The sequence below is a fragment of the Rhinoraja longicauda genome, chromosome 2 (assembly GCF_053455715.1).
Source record: "Rhinoraja longicauda isolate Sanriku21f chromosome 2, sRhiLon1.1, whole genome shotgun sequence".
In the NCBI taxonomy this organism is placed as follows: domain Eukaryota; kingdom Metazoa; phylum Chordata; class Chondrichthyes; order Rajiformes; family Arhynchobatidae; genus Rhinoraja; species Rhinoraja longicauda.
Genome location: NC_135954.1, coordinates 110,468,926 through 110,486,292, shown reverse-complemented (window position 1 = coordinate 110,486,292; position 17,367 = coordinate 110,468,926). Strand labels below are relative to the sequence as shown.

General features: G+C 49.2%; 1 protein-coding gene across 1 annotated transcript; it reads left to right on the top strand.

The window, feature by feature from the left end:
• The first annotated feature begins 9,711 nt into the window (after positions 1-9,711).
• LOC144607274 (uncharacterized) lies at positions 9,712-17,135 on the top strand. The gene is made up of 3 exons (XM_078424006.1): positions 9,712-9,815; positions 12,900-13,011; positions 17,034-17,135. The coding sequence occupies exons 1-3, from the start codon at positions 9,715-9,717 to the stop codon at positions 17,133-17,135; spliced, it is 315 nt and encodes a 104-aa protein (XP_078280132.1). The 5' UTR covers positions 9,712-9,714.
• Positions 17,136-17,367: the final 232 nt, after the last annotated feature.

The following is a 17,367-nucleotide window of genomic DNA, read 5'->3' as shown; positions in this document are numbered from 1 at the left end:
AAGAATATGCCATACGTGTATAATAAAATCACGATATGAAATTCAACACAAAAATAACTCAAAAATGCATTTACATATGATTAGCCTGTTTATCACTGTTTCTCTCGCGGAACCCTAGCGTCCCGGGGAGCCCCGGTTGGGAAACGCTGCTTGAAACCCTTCCTATCCATATCTATCTTTTGAAATCTATATACTAAAACTCTCGTTTGTTTGTTTGTTTGTTCCTGAACTACAGCCAAAACGATACACGATAGCGCGACAATGTTAGGCCCACCTTACTCACCGTCATCCCTTTGGTGCCAATGGAAGAAGTTTCGTTGAAATTATATTTTAAAAGTTATTCACATTTAAAAGTTTAAATCTATCTCCTAGGGAGGGAGGGATGGGGGGAGGGGGGGTAGGATAAGGCGGGTTGAGGGGGGTGGAGTGGGGGGGAGAGGAAGGGGAGGGTGGGGTAGGGATGGGGTAGGGAGAGGAGGAGGGAGGGTGGGGGAGGGGGAGGGGAGGGCGGAGAGGGGAGGGGGAGGGGGGAAGGAGAGGGTGCTGCACTAATGCAGGAGAGGTTTGGGTGCAACGGGTCCACGGCCTAATATATTTTAAAAGTTGTAATGTATCTGCTTCTGTAGTGTGGGCTATTGTTTCGTGGGATTGGAATTTATGCTGTCATACGGAATAGAAACATGCCCTTCATCCCACCATTTCCACGTCGACCATTTTGCCCATCTACACTCATCCCATTTGCCTGCATTAAGATATCATATCAATGGTATCAGTTTATTATTGTCATGTGTAGAAAGATACGTAAAAAGATTATTTGCGGGCTATCCAGTCAAATCATGCCGTACACGAGTACAATCAAGCCACACACAAGCACGACAAGGAGTGCAAAGAGAGAAATACCAGAGTGCAGAATATAGAGTAACTAAGATGTAGTCACAATTTTCAAACAATCTCACTGCTGACTTTGCACCCTTTTTATCAAATCAAATTCAAATCAAATTGCTTTTATTGTCATTCAAAAATAGATTTGAATGAAATTGTCGTTACCATGCAGTCATAAACAATAAAGAGCACAAGACACACAATTACATAGGTTTAACACAGACAACCATCACAGTGATTCCTCCAGGCACACCCTCACTGATGGAAGGCAAAGAAAAGTCTTATCTCCTCCTCTGTTCTTCTCCCGTGGTCAGGCAGTCAAACTGCTGCCTCGAGGCGATCGAGGCTCCCGACTCCCGAAGCCCCCACCGGGCGATGGAAGGCCCCAGGCCGAGCCGAGCAGGCCGATGAAGGTCCTGAGCCCCCACCGGGCGATGGAAGGCCCCAGGCCGAGCCGAGCAGGCCGATGAAGGTCCTGAGCCCCCCACCGGGCGATGGAAGGTCCCAGGCCGAGCCGAGCAGGCCGATGAAGGTCCTGAGCCCCCACCGGGCGATGGAAGGTCCCAGGCCGAGCCGAGCAGGCCGATGAAGGTCCTGAGCCCCCACCGGGCGATGGAAGGTCCCAGGCCGAGCCGAGCAGGCCGATGAAGGTCCTGAGCCCCCACCGGGCGATGGAAGGTCCCAGGGCTGAGCCGAGCAGGCCGATGAAGGTCCTGAGCCCCCACCGGGCGATGGAAGTTGCCGCGGCCGAGCCACGCAGGGCGATGAAGGTCCTGCGAACGGGTCGATCGAGCCTTACGATTCGGGGCGGTCGAAGCTGCTACGGCTGGTGCTCCCGAAAGCCGGTCGCCGGCCAGGGACCTGCGAGCTCCCGATGTTATGGTCCACAGAGCCCGCGGCTGAAGCCTCCGAAGGTGGAAGGCTCCAGGCCCTGCAACCGGAGCCTTCAAGGTCAATCCCAGCTGGAGGCCGCCAACTCCATGGTGTTAGGCCGTAGCGCGAACGGAGATACGACACGGAAAAAGGTCGCATCTCCGTTGAGGAAGAGATTTTTTAAAAGGTTTCCCCAACCCCCCCACCAACCCCCACATATACACAGCTAAATATAGGTCATTACATTACATACATCTAAACGCTAACAATGGACAAAGAAAGATAAAAAGACAGACAGACTGCAGGTGAGCCGCAGCCATAAGGCACAGCCACGTCCGGTCTATGAACTGCACTTTCTCTGTAACCACAACACTATAACGCTTCAGTTTAGTTTATTGTCACCTGTACCTCGGTACACATGATAACAAGCTAAACTAAACTGAACTACAACATTATAGTGTTGCAGTTACAGAGAAAGTGCAGTTGAAAATAAAGGTTCAAAAGTGGGCAGTGAGGTTGCTTAGAAGATTGTGACCACATCTTAGTTTCTGTGAGGATCAATTAGTGGTCTGGATCAATTAGGAGTCGAGATCGTCCCGTCAACGGAAGGTTAGAGGCCCCCGACCGCTGGAGGACAAAGAAGGGAGAGATTGAACTTTTTTTTCGCCTTCCATCACAGTGAGGAATGTGGAGAAGTCACTGTGGTGGATGTTCATGTTAAAATGTTTTTTGTGTGTCCTGTTGTTTTTTATTGTTATGACTATGGCAAATTAAGTTCCTCGTATGTTGCAAAACATGAATGAATGAATGAATGCCTTTATTTGTCGTTGAAAGCACTGCATACAACAAAATTATTATTGCCACTCTATTGGTGCATAATATACCAACATAAAAGCACAGGACACAATTTTAAAAACAATGTTATTTAACTAGGGCTTAAGATAAATAAATAATCAATATTGGAATATATCAATAAGCAATGGTGATAGTAAGGTAAGATGTGAGCTAGGTGGTAGCATGGAAGAGTGCAGCATGAGTAATACTCAGTAGCTTTTCATATTGAGTGTGCAGATTGCTTTGGGGAAGAAACTGTCTCTTAGTCTGGAGGTGCGTGTTTTGGCTGACCTGCCAGAGGGCAACAGTTCAAACAGGTGGTGTGTGGAGTCTTTAATGATGTTAGTGGCTCTGCTGAGGTGGCGTGAGGTGGCAATATCCTCCATAGAGGGCAGTGGGCAGCCGGTGATTCTCTCTGCTGTTTTTACCACTCTTTGGAGCGTTTTCTTTATTGCAGCAGAGCAGCTGGCGTACCGCACTGACATGCAATATGTCAGTAGACTCTCAATAGTCGCCCGCTAGAAGGCCACCAGCAGCTCCCTCCTGGTGTTGTGCCTCCTGAGCACTCTCAGCAAGTGGAGTCTCTGTTGTGCTCTCTTGACAGTTGCAGTGGTGTTGGCCGACCAGGAGAGGTCCTGGGAATTTAAAGGTCTGCACCCTTTCCACCCACGCCCCATTTACGCAGAGTGAGGCCGAGTCCACTTCCCGTTTCCTCCTGAAATCAAGTATTAGCTCCTTTGTCTTGGTTGTGATCAGTGTCAGGTTATTTACCGAACACCACTCTGACAGTTGCAGGTATTTATTCACAAAATGCTGGCGTAACTCAGCAGGTCAGGCAGCATCTCAGGAGAGAAGGAATTGGTGACGTTTCGGGTCGAGACCCTTCTTCAGACTGAAGAAGGGTCTCGACCCGAAACGTCACCCATTCCTTCTCTCCTGAGATGCTGCCTGACCTGCTGAGTTACTCCAGCATTTTGTGAATAAATACCTTCGATTTGTACCAGCATCTGCAGTTATTTTCTTATACTGCTCTGACAGTCGCTGTATCTCATCCCCAAATGCTGACTCGTCCCCCCCTAAGATAAGCCCGATGACAGTTGTGTCGTCAGCAATTTTAATAATCGTGTTGGACGGGTGGGAGGGTGTACAGTCATAGGTGTACAAGGAGTAAAGGAGTCAGGTAAAAGAAAATTTTGGCGATCTGCTACGACTTTTGACAGTCGCCGGCAGTCACCAAAAAAAAATTGCCTGTGGGACAGGCCCTTTACTTGCTGCAGCTTTACAGGCAAATTAAGACAACACTACAAATAAATATAAGAAGAGATGGCATTTTTGGTAATGAACTGAAGTGCAAGCCCAAAATTTACCTACTAAACCACATCTATGGAATGAGTTTTGAATCCACAATCGTCTTGTAACGTGCCATGTAATATGAAATCGTGTCCATTTCTTCATGCCACATTGAAACCGTGGAAATTGCATCCATTCAAAGAGCTTTCATTTCTGAGTGAAATGTCACCCAGAACAATAATACTAGTAATTTTAAAGCAAAAAGTAAAACTGCAAATGCTGGAAATCTCGCACGGTGAGACCAGCACGGTGGTGCAGCGGTAGAGTTGCTGCCTTACAGCGAATGCAGCGCCGGAGACTCAGGTTCGATCCTGACTACGGGCGCCGTCTGTACGGAGTTTGTACGTTCGCCCCGTGACCTGCGTGGGTTTTCTCCGAGATCTTCGGTTTCCTCCCACACTCCAAAGACGTGCAGCTTTGTAGTTTAATTGACTGAGTAAATGTAAAAATTGTCCCTAGTGTGTGTAGGATAGTGTTAATGTGCGGGGATCGCTGGGCGGCGTGGACTCGGTGGGCCGAAGGGCCTGTTTCCGCGCTGTATCTCTAAATCTAAAAAAATCTAAATCTAAATCTAAGCAATGCTGGGAAAGCAGAACAAGTGAGACAAGAGATTGCAAGATCGGCAGAAAACAAATTGCTGGGGGAGCTCAGCTGGCCAGACAGCATCTGAGGAAGGAAATACACAGATGATGTTATGGATCAAGGACTCATAAACAACCCAAACATGGTCCATCCACTTCCTTCTGGAGATGCTGCCTGACTCGCTGAGTTCCTCTAACAGTTTGATTTTTACTCAAGCGCAGAACAGAATTAGCAAACACCTGTACTGAGAGAATCAGAGTTAATTTATCAGTCATTTCTGATGTAAGATCGTCAACCAGAAATATTAATTCTGCTGCTCTCATCGCGGATGCTGCCTGGCCTGCCAACAAATACCATGCAATTTTAACATTGATATCACTGACTTTGGAAAAGGTTAGATTGGTTCGGTGTTCTAATAATAATAATAATAATACATTTCATTTGTATAGCGCTTTTCTGGAAACTCAAAGGCGCTTTACAGAGTAAGTAAAACATAAAAATAAATAAATAAACGAACAAAAAAAGGAAGGATAAGGAGAAGCGACGGTCAGTGGTTGAAGGCAGTGTTGAACAGGTGAGTCTTAAGTGATGTTTTGAATGTGGTGAGTGAGGAGGAGTCTCTGATGGTTTGAGGTAGTGAGTTCCAGAGGGTGGGAGCAGCGATGGAGAAAGCCCTGTCCCCCCAGGATCTGAGTTTGGTCCGGATGGGGGGGGGGGGGGGGGGGGGCAGGAGGTTAACAGCAGCAGAGCGGAGGGTACGGGTGGGAGTGTGTCCGTGGAGGAGGTCAGTCAGGTAGGATGGGGCCAGGTTATGGAGGGCTTTGTAGGTCATGAGGAGGATTTTGTACTGGATTCTCTGGGGGATGGGGAGCCAGTGGAGCTTGTAAAGGACGGGGGTGATGTGGTCACGGGTCGGGGGAGTGGGTGAGTAGACGGGCAGCGGAGTTCTGGATGTATTGGAGTTTATTGATGATTTTTGAGGGTGAACCATAGAGTACTTATTTCCATTCCTTTGTTTAGATAGAGTTAGATAGAGTTCTGGGGGCTGGTGGAATCAAAGGAAATGGGGAGAAGTTGGGCACAGGTTACTGATTGTGGATGATCAGCCATGATCACAATGAATGGCGGTGCTGGCTCGAAGGGCCGAATGGCCTCCTCCTGCACCTATTTTCTATGTTTCTATGACTCAGCATACAGCCTTGAGTTGCTCCAGTGCTTAGTGTGATGGAGGAGGAAATGTAGGGGCCGATTTTCACTCTCTGTGGGCAGTTTGTGAGAAAGTCTTTGATCCATGTACAGATGGAGGGTGAGAGGCCTAGGCCTGTCAGTTTGTTGATTAAAATGTCCGGAATGATTGTATTGAATGCTGAGCGATAATCAATGAATAACATCCTCACTCACATAGCTTTCCTGATGTTCCAGGTAGGTCAGTGCGATGTGAGTTGCTATGGCTATGGCGTCCTCAGTCGATCTGTTATCTCTGTAGGCAAACTGATATGGGTCGAAGGAGGGAGGTAGGCTGGTTCTAATGTGATGCAAGACTAGTTTCTCGAAGCACTTCATAATCACTGGTGTAAGTGCAATCGGTCTATAATCATTCAGGTCCTCAGGCACTGTTTTTTAGGGAATAGGAATGATAGTGGCTGACTTTAAGCAGGGTGGCATAATAGCTTGTGACAGAGAGATGTTAAAGATCTTTGTGAAGACCCCAGCGAGTTGGTCAGCACATGCCTGGAGTACTTTACTCGGTACTCCATCAGGTCCAGTAGCCTTACTTGGAGTTGCCGACCTCAGCACACGCCTCACATCCTGTTCCTGTAGTGTGATTGTGTGGGTGTTAGAGGTGGGTGGTGGCAGCGAGTCAGTAGTAGGCCTATTAGCCTCAAACCGGGCGAAGAACCGGTTAAGCTCCTCCGCGTCGGCATTTACAGTGCTGTTGGCATTGCCTTTATAGTTGGTTATGTGCTGTAACCCTTGCCACACTCTTCGTGGGTCGTTGTGTGACAGGTGGTCCTCGATCCTCCTCTTGTAGGTCACCTTGGCCTCCTTTATACCTCTTTGCACGTTCTCCCCGTGACCTGCGTGGGTTTTCTCCGAGATCTTTGGTTTCCTCCCACACTCCAAAGACGTACAGGTTTGTAGGTTAATTGACTGGGTAATATGTTAAAAATAATTGTCCCTAGTGTGTGTAGGATAGTGTTAATGTGCGGGGATCGCTGGGCGGCGCGGACTCGGTGGGCCGAAGGGCCTGTTTCCGCGCTGTATCTCTAAATCTAAAAAATTGTAAGTTTTCGCGGTGCTGTACTGGGCTCGGTCACCTGACCTGAAGGTGGTGTTGCGGTTTTTAAGAAGTGTTTGGACGTCCCTCGTCATCCAGGGTTATTGACTGTAACATTGTCAATGCAGCTTTTAATGTAAAAAAGCACAGTTTCTGTGTATTCCTCCAAGTCCCCTTGACCGAATAAATCCCATTCTGTGTGATCAAAGCAATTCTGTAGCTGGGATAGGGCCCCCTCGGGCCAAGTTGTGATGGTTTTGGTACTTGGTTTTGTTGTTCTTCCGAGGGGGGGGGGGGGGGGGGGTATGCCGGAAACAGGAGCAGTGAAAGGTGGTCTGACTGGCCAAGGTGAGGGAGAGTTACAGTTCTGTAAGCATGTTTAACGTTTGAGTAAACATGGTCTAAAGTGTTTTTCCCCCTTGTTGCACATATCACATGCTGTAAAAGTTGGGGAGTACTGTTCTAAAACATGCTTGATTAATATCCCCTGCTCTGATATGTGCACTTGCAGGGTGGGCTCGCTGCTGTTTGCTTACAATGGCTAGTAAGTGGCCGAGACCAATGCTAATATTACCTTCGGGAGGAATGTAGACAGCAGTGACCATCACTACACTCAGCTCTCGCGATGAATAGAAAGGTCTACATAAAACTGAGAGCTTCAAGATCAGGACAACAATGTCGGGCAACAATCCTGCTGTTGGCACACCAGTCATTGTGTAGATAGACACAGAGCCCCCCTCCTCTGCTTTTACCCGACCCCTTGCTTCTGCCCTGCCTGTAGCTAGTGCGGCCTGCTAGTTGCACTGCGTCATCAGGGATTAACGGGTGTAACCAGCTTCCGGTTATGATCTTCACACAGCGGGACCGGACGACGGAAAAATAAAGTATGATTGTGATTATGATAACAGCGGGGAAGCAGCTGTTCCTGAATCTGGTGGTACATGCTTTAGGTTTTTGTATCTTCAGCCCATTGGGAGTGGGGAGAAGCGAGGCTAGTTCATGAAATTATTTTAGAGATGGTGTCATAGAGTGATACAGTGTGGAAATAGGCCCTTCATAGAGTCATAGAGTGACAGTGTGGAAACAGGCCTTTCATAGTCATAGAGTGATACAGTGTGGAAACAGGCCCTTCATAGTCATAGTCTCACAGTGTGGAAACAGGCCCTTCATAGAGTTATAGAGTGAGAGTGTGGAAACAGGCCCTTCATAGAGTCATAGAGTGACACAGTGTGGAAACAGGCCCTTCATAGTCATAGTGATAGTGTGGAAACAGGCCCTTTACTGAGTCATAGAGTGATACAGTGTGGAAACAGGCCCTTCACTGAGTCATAGAGTGACACAGTGTGGAAACAGGCCCTTCATAGTCATAGAGTGACACAGTGTGGAAACAGGCCCTTCATAGTGATAGTGACACAGTGTGGAAACAGGCCCTTCACTGAGTCATAGAGTGATACAGTGTGGAAACAGGCCCTTCACTGTCATAGAGTGACACAGTGTGGAAACAGGCCCTTCACTGAGTCATAGAGTGACACAGTGTGGAAACAGGCCCTTCATAGTGATAGTGACACAGTGTGGAAACAGGCCCTTGACTGAGTCATAGAGTGACACAGTGTGGAAACAGGCCTTTCATAGTCATAGAGTGACAGTGTGGAAACAGGCCCGTCACTGAGTCATAGAGTGACACATCATATCATATCATATCATATATATACAGCCGGAAACAGGCCTTTTCGGCCCTCCAAGTCCGTGCCGCCCAGCGATCCCCGTACATTAACACTATCCTATACCCACTAGGGACAATTTTTACATTTACCCAGCCAATTAACCTACATACCTGTACGTCTTTGGAGTGTGGGAGGAAACCGAAGATCTCGGAGAAAACCCACGCAGGTCACGGGGAGAACGTACAAACTCCTTACAGTGCAGCACCCGTAGTCAGGATCGAACCTGAGTCTCCGGCGCTGCATTCGCTGTAAAGCAGCAACTCTACCGCTGCGCTACCGTGCCGCCCTATCATATATATACAGCCGGAAACAGGCCTTTTCGGCCCTCCAAGTCTGTGCCGCCCAGTGATCCCCGTACATTAACACTATCCTACACCCACTAGGGACAATTTTTACATTTACCCAGCCAATTAACCTACATACCTGTACGTCTTTGGACACAGTGTGGAAACAGGTCCTTCACTGAGTCATAGAGTGACACAGTGTGGAAACAGGCCTTTCATAGAGTTATAGAGTGATACAGTGTGGAAACAGGCCCCTTGGCCACACCGGCCAACATGTCCCAGCTACAACTTGCCCACACCGGCCAACAAGTCCCAGCTACATTAGCCCCACCTGCCCGCGTTTGGTCCATATCCCTCTAAACCTGTCCTATCCATGTACCTATCTAACTGTTTCTTAAATGTTGGGATAGCCCCTGCCTCAACTACCGCCTCTGGCAGCTTGTTCCATACACCCACCACCCTTTGTGTGAAGGTAGACACAAAATGCTGGAGTAACTCAGCGGGTCAGGCAGCATCTCTGGAGAGAAGGAATGGATGACGTTCTCGACCCGAAACGTTACCCATTCCTTCTCTCCAGAGATGCTGCCTGACCCGTTGAGTTACTCCAGCATTTTGTGTCTACCTTCGATTTAAACCAGCATCTGCAGTTTTTTTCCTACCCTCTGTGTGAGAAAGTTTACCCCTCAGATTCCTATTAAATCTTGGTTGCCATTGACGTATTGGCTGAACACCTTGTTTCTGTGCTGTATAACTCTAAGTCCAATTGGACAATGCTCCACTGTCTGTCTCTCTGAAGCTGATGAGGTGCTTTGCAGGAACACTGTTCATTTCCTGCCTTGGTGGAGACGTGAAGTGTGACCAAACTCTGAGTGTGTGGCTTGTGTTGCAGGAAAGGTTGCAAGGAGCCATGTCCGTGCCAGTGCTGCGCAGAGCTGAAGTGTACGCAGATGTCAACACGCAGCGGCCCCGCGAGTACTGGGACTATGAAGCGCACGTCGAGGAATGGGGGTAAGTCCCTGCGCGACTGTCCCTGCGCGCACGTTCTCCCTGTCAACGCGTGGGTTTCCACCGGGTGCTCCGGTTTCCCCCTACATCCCAAGCACGACTGGTTTGGCTCAGCCACCACGCACGACATCAGGAGGCTGCAGCGCATCGTTCGATCAGCTGAGAAGGTTGTTGGCTGCAACCTTCCCCCCCCCATTGACGAACTGTACATTGCAAGGGCAATCTCTGACCCCTCTCACCCTGGCCACAAACTATTTGAAGCACTTCCCTCTGGAAGGCGACTCCGAACTGTCAAAGCAGCCACAGCCGGACATAAAAACAGCTTTTATCTGCAAGCAGTAGCTCTACTCAATAACTCTACCAAACGCCTGTAGCCTCCTTGTGCTCTTGTATTATATTTAATTCACATGTTTAAACTATAATGTTTTATTCTTAATGTTTTATGCTTTATTCTTAATATAAGAAAATAACTGCAGATGCTGGTACAAATCGAAGGTATTTATTCACAAAATGCTGGAGTAACTCAGTAGGTCAGGCAGCATCTCAGGAGAGAAGGAATGGGCGACGTTTTGGGTCGAGACCCTTCAGTCTGAAGAAGGGTCTCGACCCGAAACGTCACCCATTCCTTCTCTCCTGAGATGCTGCCTGACCTGCTGAGTTACTCCAGCTTTTTGTGAATAAATATGCTTTATTCTTGATTGTTTGCTGTATGTTCGTGTTGTTACTTGCGAGCGGAGCACCAAGGCACATTCCTTATATGTGTACATACTTGGCCAATAAACTTATTCAATCAAATCAATCAATCAATCAAAGACGTGCGGCTTTGCAGGTTAATTGGCACTCTGTAAAACTTGCCCCTAGTGCGTAGGGAGTGGATGTGAAAGTGGGATAACACAGAGATAGTGTGAATGGTCAGTGTGGACTCAGTGAGCCGATGGGCCTGTTTCTTCGCTGTATCGCGAAAACTAAGACACTCTCCAGTCTGGTGATGAAACAGAGACCAAGGGTGGATGTGGGCCGCAGTAAGCAGCTGGAAATCAGAGTCTGTGTGTGGAGAGAATTTGGGGCCGGGGAGGTACAGAATGAATTAGCCAGGTCTTTTTAACAATCCGTCTCATTCTCCGAGCCGATGTTACCACTGGGCCGTCTGCATTTTAGGGTCATGGGAAAATATTGTTTTCACCAACAAAATACCTGTCCAGTAATTAGGCTGCAGAGATATACACTGATGAGCCAAAACATTATGACCACCTGCCTAATATGCTGTTGGTCCTCCATGTGCCGCTAAAACACATGGCCGACCCGACGAGGCATGGACTCCACAAGATTCCTGAAGGTGTCCTGTGGTATCGGGCACCAAAGGTCCACACCACTGCTGACCGGGAGCACCCCACAAGCCTCGCCGTTTCAGAGATGCTCTGACCCAGTCGTCTGGCCGTAACAAATTGGCCCTTGTCAAAGTCGCTCAGGTCTTTACTCCTGCCTATTTTTCCTGCATCCAACACATGAACTTCAAGAACTGACTGTTCACTTGCTGCCTAATATATCCCACCCCTTGACAGGTGCCATTGTAACAAGGTAATCGATGTTATTCCCTTCATCTTAAACGCCACTCTCACGCTTGCTTCCACCACCACCCCTGGCAGCATGTTCCCGGCACCCACCACTCTCTATATAAACATATTGCCTACACATCTCCATTAGAGTGTCTCATCTGACCATAAAACTATGTCCTCTGGTCTTTGACATTTGCACCTTGGGAAAAACATTCTGACTGTCTACCCTATCTATGTCTCATAATTTTATATACTTTTATCAGGTCTCCCCTCAACCTCCGACACTCCAGTGAAAACAATCCAAGCTTGTCTAACCACACCCTGCAGCGAATCCCCTCTAACCCAGACATCATTCAGGTGAACCTCCTCTGCACCTTCGATGCCAGTACAGATCAGCAATGATCATAGTAAACGGTGGGTCAGGCTAGGAGGGCCGAATGGCCTATTCCAGTTCCTATTTTCATTAGGGCGGCACAGAGGCGCAGTGGTAGAGTTGTTGCCTTACAGCGCCAGAGACCCAGTTTCGATCCTGACTACGGTTGCTGTCTACACGTTTGAGCATTCTCCCTGTTTCGCCCAGGTGCTCCAGTTTCCTTTCACATCCTGAAAGATGTGCAGGTTGATAGGTTAATTGACTTCTGTAAATTGTCCCTGGTGTGTAGCACAAAACTAGTGTGTGGGGATTACTGGTCGGTGTGGAGTCGGTGGGCTGAAGGGCCTGTTTCCATGGTGTATCTTTAAATGAAACTAAAAATGGACAAGCTTGGATTGTTTTGACTGGAGCGTCGGAGGTTGAGGGATGACCCGATAAAAGTAAATAAAATTATGAGACATAGATAGGGTAGACAGTCAGAACCTTTTTGCCAGGGTGCAAATTTTTTTTTTAGATTTTAGATTTAGAGATACAGCGCGGAAACAGGCCCTTCGGCCCACCGGGTCCTCGCCGCCCAGCGATCCCCCGCACATTAACACTATCCTACACACCCTAAAGACAATTTTTACAGTTGCCCAGCCAATTAACCTACAAACCTGCACATCTTTGAGTGTGGGAGGAAACCGAAGATCTCGGAGAAAACCCACGCAGGTCACGGGGAGAACGTACAAACTCCGTACAGACAGCGCCCGTAGTCTGGATCGAACCTGAGTCTCCGGCTCGGCATTCGCAGCAACTCTACCTCAGAGGCAGCAACTCTACCTCTGCGTCACCGTGCCTGTCAAAGACCAGGGAACATAGTTTTAAGGTGAGAGGGGACACTTTATAGGAGTTGTGTGGGCAGTATTTTTTTGTGCTGTGATGTTGTATGTAAACGAAGGGACCGGAATTTGGTAGCTGAAATGCCTTTAGTCTATGTTCTGAGGATTCAGATGTTTTTGGGAGGGTGCCCAGGGATGTGTGTGTGTGTGTGTCCGTCCCCCACAGCTTGGGCCCAGAGGAGCAGCTGTGTCACGCAGCACCTCTGCATTTGCCTTGTGATAGGGGCAATGCTTGCTCTCCACGTGTTGACCTCAACACCCCCGTTCTCTCCCACAGCAACCAGGGTGACTTCCAGTTAGTCCGGAAACTGGGTCGCGGAAGGTACAGCAAAGTTTTCAAAGCCATCAACATCATAAACATCGAGAGAGTGGTCATCAAAATACTGGAGGTGGGTGTGGGATGTCCAACTGTGTCAGCTATTTGTCTCTTGTGTTGCCCTGTACATAAATGATAGGAGCAGAATTAGGCCATTCGGCCCATCAAGCCCATTCAATCGTGGCTGATCTATCTCTCCCTCCTGACCCCATTCTCCTGCCTTCTCCCCATAGCCCCTTGACGCCCGTACTAATCAAGAATCTATCTACCTCTGCCGTTAAAATATCCCCCATCCCATCGCACCCCACCTCTGTCCCACCCCACCCCATCCCACCTTCCCCCGTCCAACCCCCATCCCATCACACCCCACCTCTGTCCCACCCCACCCCATCCCACCTTCCCTCGTCCAACCCCCATCCCATCACACCCCACCCCCGTCCCATCCCTGTCCCACGCCGTCGGAGCGCACTAACGCCTGCCCTGGCCTTTCATCCGCCTGCAGGCATCCCTGCAGAAAGTGGGAGCAATTCATTCACATTTAGAACCAGCACCTGTGCAGCTCTGAGGCCCTGGACTTCCTGGACAAGTTGCTGCAATACGATCACCAAGTGCACCTTACAGCAAGAGAGGCCATGGAGCACCCCTACTTCTGTACGTACCCTCGCCCCCCCTGGGCTGGGGCAGGCCAGGGAGGATGGAAGGGGTGATGGGGGGGGGGAAGGGCAGGGAAGGGCCCAGCGAAAGGTCAGGAGTTACTCTGCACTTTCTTTCTCTGTCTCCTTGATCTGCATTAACTGCATCTTTCCTGCCCACACAGTCTGGTATCTTTCCAGGCATCGTTAGAGCAGGATGGACATGATTCCCCTCGGTCAAATCCTTGCAGCATGGTGTGCAAAAGCCAGCCGCTATTGCTCTTCTCCAGAAGGGGAGAACATTTAGAAAATTGGCATTTGGTTCATTGAGCAAAAGACAAAAGTGCTGCAGGAACTGAGCCAGTCAGGCAGCATAGAAACATAGAAAATAGGTGCAGCTGTAGGCCATTTGGCCCTTCGAGCCTGCACCGCCATTCAATATGATCATGGCTGATCATCCAACTCAGTATCCCGTACCTGCCTTCTCTCCATACCCCCTGATCCCTTTAGCCACAAGGACCACATCTAACTCCCTCTTAAATATAGCCAATGAACTGGCCTCAACTACCTTCTGTGGCAGAGAATTCCACAGATTCACCACTCTCTGTGTGAAAAAAAATGTTCTCATCTCGGTCCAGGAGCCTGGAGTGGGAGAAATGTGTGTGCAGTGTGTGGGGTAAGCCTGGGATGAAGTGGGGGTAGCGGACAGTATTACTCAAAATTGGAGATTTCAAAGCCATTTCCACCGATCAGCCAAAACATTATGACCACTGACAGGTGAAGTGAATAACATTGGTTATCGTGTTACAATGGCACCTGTCAAGGGGTGGGATATCTGTGGAGGGGATGGACGGGCGATGTTTCAGGTCAGGGTACTGCTTCAGGCTGTTGGAGTAGGGGAGGAGAAAGCTAGAAAAGGGAGGTGGGTGGGGGGGGGCAGGACAAGGCTTGCAAGTGATAGGTGGATACAGGTGAGAGGGGTTTGTTTGTTTGACATATGGTTGGGGTAAGTGACAACGGCTAGAGATGAAAAGGAGGCGAAAGGGTGTCGGATGAGGAGAGGAGGAGTAATAAAATGTCAAGCCAGAGGGAGGCGAATGGGTGGGAGGGGAGAGAAGGGGGATAAAAGGGAAATGGTGGTCTCGGGGGTGAGGGATGAACAAACGGAGGGGGAGAAAGGAGTAAAGAGCCTGGAGTGGTGGGAGAAATGTGTGTGCAACGTGTGGGGTAGGCCTGGGATGAAGTGGGGGTAAGGGGGGAGTATTACTAAAAATTGGAGATTTCAGTCATTTCCACCAATCAGCCAAAACATTATGACCACTGACAGGTGAAGTGAATAACATTAATTATCTTGTTACAATGGCACCTGTCAAGGGGTGGGATATATTAGGCAGCAAGTGAACAGTCAGTTCTTGAAGTTGATGTGTTGGATGCAGGAGAAATGGGCAGGAGTAAAGACCTGAGCGACTTTGACAAGTGCCAAATTGTTATGGTCAGACGACTGGGTCAGAACATCTCTGAAACGGCAAGGCTTGTGGGGTGCTCCCGGTCAGCAGTGGTGAGTACCTACCGACAGTGGTCCGAGGAGGGACAAACCACAAACCGGCGACAGGGTGTTGGGCGCCCAAGGCTCATCGATGCACGAGGGCAACGAAGGCTATCCCGTCTGGTCCAAACCGACAGAAGGTCTACTGTGGCGCAAGTCACAGAAAATTATAATGGTGGTCACGGGAGGAATGTGTCACAATACACAGTGGATCGCACCCTGCTGCGTATGGGGCTGCACACGGAGGACCAACAGCATATTAGGCAGGTGGTTGTGGAGATGAGGAACGCAGAGCCAGATCTATCTCGTCATAATGTTTTGGCTCATCAGGTCATAATGTTTTGGCTGATCGGTGTACATTTCTCTTCTCTCCATATATAATACCCGTTTGACACATCTTCACTTCTAGTCCACCTATCTACCAATCACCCCACTTCTCACCTGTATCCACCTATCACTTGCCAGGTTTTGTCCCTCCCCATCTCTCATTTCCAGCTTACTCCCCCACAACCCCACTCTTATCAGTCTGGAGAGGGGAATAGATATGGGGAATGCACAGAGTAGTGGAATCCAGAACCAGGGGACGAGATTTTAGGGTGAGAGGGGAAAGATGTGACTGCTGGTAGTGTCTGCTGCTCAAGAAGGGAATTGGAGATATACTAGTTTTGCTTTTATAGTTGTGCAGCACGGTGGCGCAGCGGTAGAGTTGCTGCCTTGCAGCGCCAGGGACCCGGGTTTGATCCTGACTACGGGTGCTGTCTGTACGGAGTTTGTACGTTCTCCCCGTGACCTGCGTGGGTTTCTCCGAGATCTTCGGTTTCCTCCCACACTCCAAAGACGTACAGGTTTGTAGGTCAGATGGACACAATATCTATCTTCAGGTTTGTAGGTTAATTAGCTTGGTATAAATGTCAATTGTCCCTAGTGTGTGTAGAATAGAGTTAGTGTGTGGGGATCACTGGTCGGTCAGGACTTGGTGGGCCAAAGGGCCTTTTTCCGCGCTTGATTATGTCGGCTGCTTTCCCGAGGCAGCGTGAAGTGTAGATGGAGTGGATGGTGGGGAGTCTGGTCTGTGGTGATGGACTGGGCTACATCCACAACTCTGCAATTTCTTGCGGTCTTGGGCAGAGCTGTTGCCAACATGTCACACACCACCACATCACCTTTGCAAAGATGAAAGACTTGTTTGCTGCGTTCGGGGTCACACCACCAGAGGATCACTGTCGTGATTGTAATGTGGACGAATCCCAGAAGGCCAAATAAGACTTCGTGTCCCATGATGTTCACACGATGGTCCATACGCGGGCAGCTGGGACATATTGGCCGGTGTGTGTGTTGAGCTGAAGGGCCTGTTTCCACACTATCACTCTATGACTCAATGACTAATCGCATCCGAAGGCCTCCACTTATCTGCTAACCGTTCTGTGAATGTTTGCAGGGAGTGGGGAAGATCGCTGAGTGGTTCTCACGCTCCTCACCTGCCTGTTTCTGTTCTGTTTTTGGACCCTCGAACTAATATCTACCTCATTGGTGACCCTCGGACCATCCTGAAGATATCAGTCTGAAGAAGGGTCTCGACCCGAAACATCACCCATTCCTTCTCTCCTGAGATGCTGCCTGACCTGCTGAGTTACTCCAGCATTTTGTGAAATAAATACCTTCGATTTGTAACCAGTTATTTTCTTACACAACTTGGACTATCCTTGATCGGACTTCGCTGGCTTTACCTTGCACTAAACTTTAATTTCTCATTATGTATCTGTACATTGTGAATGGATCGATTGTAATCATGTATTGTCTTTCTGCTGACTGGTTAGCATGCAATAAAAGCTTTTCACTGTACCTCGGTACACGAGACAATAAACTAAACTGAACTGTCTCCTTCCACTGCCCCCCCCCCCTCCCCCCCTCCTGCAGGTCTGGTCTCGATACCCGCCTCACAGCCGCTCGGCCTCCTCGCCGGTCCTGCCCCCTCCCAACGCACTGCCACTTTCCGTGCTGGCCAGGGCACTGCCTTGACCCGCTGCCCGCGTTCCCTGAAAAGGCAGAGACATGGAGCCCAGCTGACCTTCTGCTGATTCAGTTCCCGGCTGTGCGCAAAGTGACGGAACAAGAGGAACTCTCCCCAGCTCGGGTTCCCCGCCTTGGTTATCAGTGTAACCGCTGACAGCAGACATCTCCTGCCCAGGTGTGGTAACGGTGTTGCTGTTGTCCCTCTGTCAGACCAGGTTTCTGTGTAGACTAGCCAGGC

Coding starts and splice junctions, on each gene's coding strand:
- LOC144607274 (XM_078424006.1), top strand. CDS start 9,715: ATGTCCGTGCCAGTGCTGCGCAGAGCTGAAGTGTACGCAGATGTCAAC. Junction 9,816..12,899: donor GCGCACGTCGAGGAATGGGG/GTAAGTCCCTGC, acceptor TCTCTCCCACAG/CAACCAGGGTGACTTCCAGT. Junction 13,012..17,033: donor TGGTCATCAAAATACTGGAG/GTGGGTGTGGGA, acceptor CCCCTCCTGCAG/GTCTGGTCTCGATACCCGCC.